This window comes from Ursus maritimus (genome assembly GCF_017311325.1).
Source record: "Ursus maritimus isolate PB19 chromosome X unlocalized genomic scaffold, ASM1731132v1 scaffold_X1, whole genome shotgun sequence".
Taxonomy (NCBI): Eukaryota; Metazoa; Chordata; class Mammalia; order Carnivora; family Ursidae; genus Ursus; species Ursus maritimus.
The window spans coordinates 101,816,261-101,824,355 of NW_024423319.1; the positions used below are offsets into that span (position 1 = coordinate 101,816,261).

The 8,095-nt window shown below is 43.3% G+C and overlaps 1 protein-coding gene across 1 annotated transcript; it reads right to left on the reverse strand.

Annotated features, from left to right (window-relative positions):
• Nucleotides 1-2,684: 2,684 nt before the first annotated feature.
• LOC103668195 (melanoma-associated antigen B18-like) lies at nucleotides 2,685-3,964 on the reverse strand. Its single transcript, XM_008696449.2, has 2 exons — nucleotides 3,590-3,964; nucleotides 2,685-3,475 (listed from the first exon to the last, which is right to left on the reverse strand). The coding sequence occupies exons 1-2, from the start codon at nucleotides 3,837-3,839 to the stop codon at nucleotides 2,685-2,687; spliced, it is 1,041 nt and encodes a 346-aa protein (XP_008694671.2). The 5' UTR covers nucleotides 3,840-3,964.
• Nucleotides 3,965-8,095: the final 4,131 nt, after the last annotated feature.

Consider the following 8,095-nt stretch of genomic DNA (forward strand, 5'->3'; position numbering starts at 1 on the left):
TGGAAGAATGTTGACTTTTCTTTTCTTATCAAGGGTAGTACAACTGCCATGGAACCATTTTCCACCTACTAGAAGGACTCCTGGGTTTTTAGGAATTCTGTCTATGTATATGTTTTTTTGCAAAGTAATTCCCATGAACTTTTCCTGATCTACTACTTAATTGAGGAGGCTTTGGTTTTGACTGACAAGGTAAAGTCACTTATTGTTGAATGTCGTCAGTGACCAATCTCAAATAATTCAGCCCTTTAAAATTCTGCAAATATCAGGGTGGTTTCTAAAACCTCCTCTCTAACTTCAGGTTTATATCCCAAGAAACACTAGGCTCTGTGCCAAATCGGACTCTAGTCACCAGCAGGTTTGAAAACATTTTGAGAATGTGATGGAGGCACCTAAGGGATTTAAGGAGGTGTCTAAACCTCACTGTCAGAATTACACAGAAGGGCAATTGCTGTCAGAGGAGGGCCAGGGGAAGGGATGGGAGCTGCAGAGAATTGGAAAATGCTCTAAGTCAGGGGAAGACAGTGGATAGTGCCTGTCTGTTCCACCAGGAGCAGGTGCTGCCTGCAGAAGAGGACAGAGAGGAGAGCTAGCCTGAAGGTCAGATTCCAGTTTGGTCATGAGCGCCACTGGGAAGTCCCAGGGGAAGGAGCTGTCATGCAGGAAAGTGCCAGGACTGGACATAAGTGCTGAGACCAGGGAACAGCCAGCTTTCAAGGGATCTTGGGGTGAGGGGCAGGAGGATCCTAGGAAAATGTACCCCATGAACAATCCCCAAATTGTGCTTGATTTTCATTTTCACCTTCCTTCTTTAGACCTGCTCTTAGTACTTCGGTCACAGGGTCCTTCTTTCATTGCCTGAGAGCCATCATGGAATAGTGAGAAGAGAAAGTAATTAAGAGACATGAGTTTGACCTCATGCTGGGAGGAGTGAAACAGTGTGGGTTCCATTGGAATCAGACCATAGCTTCAGTCCCAGCCCTGTCCCTTGTTGTGTGAACTCAACACATTACCGAGCCCTGTCTTCTAGGACTGTTGAAATGTGTACAATATATGTGAAGCACATGGCGCAGTGAGTGGCGTGCATTGAAACTTCAAAGAATAGCAATTATTGCTAAGACTTTTTTGACCCCAAATACAACCAAACTTCCTTGCCGAAATTTTTGGTTTTTATTTTGTTGTATTGTTTTAGTCTAGGAGATGTCTGAGAATATTCAGTGCTGTAGGATACTGTACACCAAGTTAGCCAAAAATTGTGCTTAGCAAGAAAAAGTACCTTGGTAAATCATCCCACTTAGAGCATATATTATTTAATTCGGATGTTGGGGAATCTTCCCCATCTGGATGCAACTCAAAGCTCCTAAAATGTGTGTCAAGAACCAACTCCTTCCCTCCCTCCCAGCTGCCCTTTGATCCAAATCACCCCTATTTTCATTCATTTAACCCCTGCCAAAATCAAACCCTCCCGTATAGTTTGCTAAATTTTACCCAAGATAACCTAGTTAAATGTCCTTTGAATGGAGGAGGCTCTGTTTCCCCCAGCCCATGGCAGAGTGACAGCACAGTGGTTTCTTGGCATCTAGCCTCAAGGAAGTATTACCCTTATTTATCAGAAACTCTCTGGTGATGATATGGATAAAATACCTAGTTTGTGCCCTCTGTTCACCTGCATTGGGACCAGAACACGGAGCACCTGAAATCCCTCCTCAGGTAGAGAATTGCATCTGGTTTATCCATGATCCCAAAGTGGCTGCTAAAAGCAGTTCTCCATTGAGGTTTAGTTTCTCAATTCTGTGACACACCACCCAAGGGTCTAGCCCTTGTTCACCACCCTCATACCCTCCTCTGACCCACCACCCATCTTGTTAAGTTACCTCCCATAAAGTTACCTCCCATAGAAGGATTTAAAGTTTCCCAGGGCCCCAAATTGTCTTGCCTCAGGACATTTACACTTTACTGCCCTCATCTGGACTTCCCCCTCCCCTCTCCCAACTAATCCTTCTTTTCGCTCTTTTCTTTGGGGGGGGGGGGTTAGAGTGTATCTCACCATCTTCCTTTTTTGGGCTGTGGCTTGATCTTCTTTTTCTTACCATCCCCCATACTACCATGAAGCATTCCAAAGAGAAGATGCTCAATTAATGTTTGAGGAATAAAGGGGAAAAAAAGGCCAGTAAGCAATTTATTATGATTTATTTTCTCTTACATTCTTGAATAAATGAAGCAATTTCAGGTATATAACTTTTATTTTACAGAACAGCAAAAGACAAGGAATAAGGAAAAACCAAAAATTGACTATCTTTTACTTTTTTTTCCTCTATTTTTTGATCCCAGCTATTTTGTTGCTAATTTCTTTCTCATTTCTAAGGAAATAGCTATTCCAGTGCTGTTTTCTTGTTCCAGATCACTAAATAAGATGGAAGGTTACCCAGCTTGTTTGATAAAATAGCACAACTATTACTCTTAAACCTCATAAATAGCATTAAATATGTAACTAATATCATTCATACACTTACATTGTGAAGCTAATTAAACTTTTTAAAAAAGAAACATTTGAAAACTTTGAACAACAAAAGATAAATTCATAAATTATTCATGTAGAACATATGATATGCACTATGTTCCCTCTAGCACCACCTAAGCCCTCACACTACTTCAAACACAAAGTGAGGAAAGTGCTTCAGGTTTCACTACATGTGGGAGAAGCTGCCAAAATCGGCCCTGGGGCGCACGCTGGCCAGGGCACCAGTACCAAGCAGAGCTGCAAATCTGGCTCGGGCTCGCTCTTCCTCATCTCGCAAAGCCTCTTCATACCAGGATGGGAAGGCACTAGGGACCGTATCGTGGATCTTGGCCAGGAACTCAAGGACTTTCATCTTGCTGGTCTCAGCATGGGCTCTCGGGCCCCACAGGAACTCATAGCGTGGAGGATCACTGTTGGCCACCTGCTGGTACTGCAGGTACCTTTCCCGCACTAAATCTTGGGTGATGAGCTTCTTGGGATCCCCATAGATGAAGTGCTTCCTTTCAGCATATATCCCCATCACATTGAGTACTTCCCAGATATCCTCTTCAGTGGCATGGTTGCCCTTCATGAAGATCACACAGAGGATAGTCATCAAGAGGCCTGTCTTGGGCATGATCTCTTCACCTCTCAGCCTGTCATCATCACAGGTGTGCTGAAATTTGCTGACAAGGGCATAGCAGTGCCTAGTAGGGTCAACTTCCTTCAGATCAATGCCAAAGGCCAGCACCATTAGCTCAGAGGCTTTCCTGAGGATCTCATGGAAATGCTCCTTGTGCTTTTTGATGACATACTTCATCATGTCTTCCTTTGTTAAGGGCTCCCTCATGTTATACTTGCGCAGCAGGAATTGCACCAATAGAATTGCCTTCTCATCTAGAGGGGTTCTGCGGTAACGATCAGTGCTTGGCTGTGCCTGAGAGGTGCTTGGTCTTTCCTCATCTTGGCTCTTGGCACCTTCATCAGATCTTGTGTGTGAAACACCTGCAGAAGTAGTGGTAATGGATGGGGCTCTACGGGACCCCTGGGATTTTCTACCTGACCCAGCAGCTGAGTAGCTCTGGGCATTACCACCAAAAGGAGGAAAGGGAGAAGGGGGGGGTTGTTCTTCAGCTGCTGCAGTGGCCTGAGCTTCCTGGACACCCTGAGCCTCACTCCGGACCTGACGGCGTTTCTCACGGGCACGAAGCTTACTCTTCTGCCCCCGAGGCATGGTGACACTGGTTAGAGACAGTTGGCAGTAGTGTGGGCAGGAGGGCAGGCAGTGAGGGCACCTGGAAGATGGAGAATGAGATAGTGTGTGCACCTTCAGCAGAGACATTCCACCTTGTCTTTAACCAAAGCCGCTTTTACGGGCTTCCATGAGAGCACTGCTCTAGGACCCACAGGGCTCCTTTGTAATCAGTATGTTCCCTGAGAACCTTGCAGAAGAAGTTAGAGTGTGCCTTAGGCTGCAGCTTCCAGCCCTGTCTGGGTCAACTTGGGGCTGAGAGCAAGGGCTGGCAAGTTACAGGCTCTGTGTGGTTCCCTCTGTTCTGAGGTGGTGAATTCTCTCAGTTCACATTTAGGATCAGCCTGTCAACTGTTGGCAGGGCCCGGCCCTCCCCAACCCCCTTACCGCCCCCCTGCACCCCCCCCTCTCCCGCAGCTCTGAAGCTAAACTCCTTATACCAATGACCTTACTGCCCTGAGATTCTTGCAGAGCAAATGAGGAAGAGCCTTAGTTGGCCGCTTCTGCTGCAGCCTTCCAGAGCTGACCATAGGAGCAGGGTTTTATGGGATCCCCATGGTCCTGGATGATTAGGGTTTTCAGTGCTCACGCATGTGCCCGCTCCGGTTAGACCAAGACCCCACCTCCTGGAGTTTGACAGCCCTGCCCGGGGCCTCCCAGGGTGGAGTGCAGGGGTAGGGGTTGTACAGGATTCAGAATACCCTCAGTCCTTACTCAGGGTCTTCTCCGTAACTCCAAATAAAGCCTGGGATGTTTCGCTCTGTTGATCTGAGTCCACCAGCCTCAGATCAAAGTCGTCATTCTCAGAGACCCTCAGACGGAATTGAGGGGGCGTTGGGCCTAACAGCCAGGCCTCGGGCCTCTTAGCGCGGGGACGGATCAGGGCGGAATTCTGTGAGGTTTTCTTTGTTCTGAGGGGGCATGTTCCCGCAGTTTTAAGTAAGGATCCTCACCTTGGCTCTCAGCATTGCCTGTCCCTTCTGCGGACCGGAGGCTGCCCTCAGACGTAAGACCCCGGAGGTGGAAGTCAGTCAGTACCTCATGCTGATAGCTCCGCTCTGTGCTTCCCAGCGGTGAAAGCAGGGGTGGGGCTGTGTGCGGGCTTCTCTGTTCTGGGCTGTGTTGTCCTTTCTGTCCTCAGGGTGGAGGCAGGGAGTAAGGTGTCCTCCTCTTCGCTGGTTCTTTAAAGGCTCCCTGGGAAATAACGCAATCTCTGAAAGCTCTTGGTTGTTTCCCTACTGCAAACCTTGCAGAAAATTGATGAGCCAGGCTAGATATGAGATGGGGAAGTTGCAGTGTAAGGCAGCGCCCTAGGACGGGTGGTAGGCTGTAAGAGGAAAAATATACTGGCCCATAGTGTTTGTTTGCCAGACAGACTTAGACTTGGGAACCTTCTACTCCAAAGGATCTGTGTTCTAAGGAGGAGACTGAGCCGCATGATTTTGTGAGACTCAGTTCTTTCCACGTTGTCTAACATTGCTCAGTCCAGTGCAGTAACTTTTATTTTATTTTTGACCCTCATTCATAATAAGAAATATATTTACATCTTTAACAAGTGTGTGTATGTATGTATTTTTTTCATGAAAGAATACCTACCCTTGTTAAGTGTGATTCATTCTTTCTATTCCTTGTATTTGATTATGGTATATTTTTTTAAAAGGCCAGTCCTTACCCTTTAAAGAGGTTTCAGGTGGTTATTGGCACAGCCTCTGGACTCATACTGTTTCAAACAACCCCAAACTCTGATGCTGTCCTGTTATTAGCCCCATGGTCCTGGCCATTCAGCCTCAGAAACACAGCCTTAGCTCCCTTCACTAAAGCAGTGGAAATTCATTATCCCAGGGCACCCTGGAAGAATCAAAGGCTCAACCTGAAACCTTTCCTCTGACCAATCCTATCTTGTGGCTACAGACCAGTACTTCGGGGTATGCCCCAACCTGCTCACATACAGTTTCTATTTCAACACAGACAGTCTCAGGAATTTCTCATCTATGTTGTTTTGCTGTTGCTAAGACTATTCTTTCATTCTCCCTTTTATAGTTTCTCTAGGGTTGATTTCAGGAAACAGCAGCCTGAGCCTGATATCATCCTGGAAGCTGTATATAAGGCTGTGTATTAGCATGCTCAGGCTGCCATAATGAATTACCATAGACTGGGTGCCTTAACAACAAAAATGTATTTTCTTGGGGTGCCTGTGTGGCTCAGTCAGTTAAGCAACTGCCTTTGGCTCAGGTCATGATCCCAGGGTCTTGTGATTGAGCCCCATGTCAGGCTCCCTGCTTCTCCCTCTTCCTCTGCCATTCTCCCTGCTTGTACTCTCCCTCTCACTTGCTCTCCATGTCAAATAAATAAATAAAATCTTTAAAAAAATTATTTTCTCAAAGTTCTAAAGGCAAGTAGTTCTAGATAGAGGTGAAGGCAGATTCAGTTTCTGGTAAGAGCTCTCTTCCTGGTTTTGCATTTGAGCACCTTCTTGCTATGTCCTCACATGTACTTTCCTCAAAATGCATGGAGAGAGAATGATCAGTGGTGTCTCTTCCTCTTCTTAAACGACTATCAGCCCTATTAGATTAGGGCCTCACCTTTATGACCTTATTTAACCTTACTAACCTTCCTAAAGTATCTCCAAATACGGTCACATTAAGGATTAAGGCGTCAACATATGAACTGGAGTTTGGGGGAAATGGCACAATTCAGTCCATAGCAGTCCATATTTAAATATGTAAATAGTTTAAGGAGAATTGACATCTTTACCATATTCTTTTTCCCATGAATAAACATAGTGTGCTCTACTATTTATTTGGGACTTTTTCTCTAAGTGTATCAGTACATATTTATAGTTGCCTCCAAAAATATTGTGTACATTTTTGTTAGATTTCTTTTTAGGTAAATTTTGGATATTGCTGCTGTTGTTTTGGGGATATATTCTATTAATTATCTTAATTAGTTATTGATTTTGTGTGGCTAGGCACCCAATTTTGGTAATCTTTCATACATCTGTTTTGGAGTGTCTTATTCATTTGAATATTTTGTGCACTGGTTCCTTTGGATTTTCTAATTAAGGATCATATTGTCCCCGTTTATTATCTCAATCATTTCAGTATTCCTTTTTCTTATTTATTTTGCTACTCTTATTCCTCTTGTTATATATTTCAGTCCACCTTTAAACAATAAATACAGTACCATAACATCTGCGTCTTTGTCCTGTCTTTGATGGGGATACTTCTAACATTTCACATTTACGTATAGTTTACTATAGATTTTAGGAAATAGAAATTCTCTTCAAATGCTATTTTGCTAAAACGGTTTACCTTGAATTGGTGCTAAACATTTTTTCAAAGGCTTTTTATCCACCCTTAGACATAATCAAATGCATTTTGTCCTCTAATCTATTAATGTAGAGAAATTCCAGTTGGCAATTTTTTCTAATATTTTGATATTTTGCATTTCTTGAACTCAGTGTATTTATTCACTACTATATAGGATATGCTGTAAATTTATTTATGATAGATGTCTCTACATGACTGAGCTTGGCTCACATGATTTTTTTTTTCTTTGGGTGTCCTTATCTGGTCTTTGTATCAAGGTCAGCACACCTGTTAAAATGAGTTTAGTAATTTCCTATCTTTTTGTATGATTTTGAAGAATTTATATTAGGTGGCCGTTAGTTTTTCCCTAACCATTTGGTGCAATGAGATTCCAAATCTGACTGGTCTTGGAATATTTTGAGGGGGGCTGGAACGTAGACTAGAGTTTCAGTTTGTATTATTTGACTGAAGTTCTCTATTTCTGTTTGGAACAATTTAGTCGTTATGTTTCTCCAGGAACCATTCCATTTAACTTGGACTTTAAATTTAAAAACATGGTATGTTGTTAAACACGTAACATTTGATCTACTCTCTTAACAAAATTTTTAGTGTGTGCAATCCCACCTCTAGATATTTATGCAAAGGAATTGAAATCAGGATCTTGAAGAGATATTTGCACCCCCATATTGATTGCAGTATTATTCATGATAGCCTAAATGTGGAAGCAACTGAAATGTTTATTAACAGATGAATGGATAAAGAAAATGTGGTATAAGGACATGATATTTATAATAAACACTTTCACTAGAGAAGTTATTAAGGGTATACAACAGTATGGAGAAGAGTGTAATGAACTCAGTATACCTGACACTCAGTATCAACAATCATCAATGGTTAGAGGTAAAAATTTGATCAGATTAGCATTCATAAGGTTTTGGCGCTTTATTTGCAAGGTCGCTTCAGAGGTGACGTTGTGCAATTCTATTAGGAGGAACATGTGTGTGTCTCTTTTTTTTAGTGATGTTGGCAGATACTGAT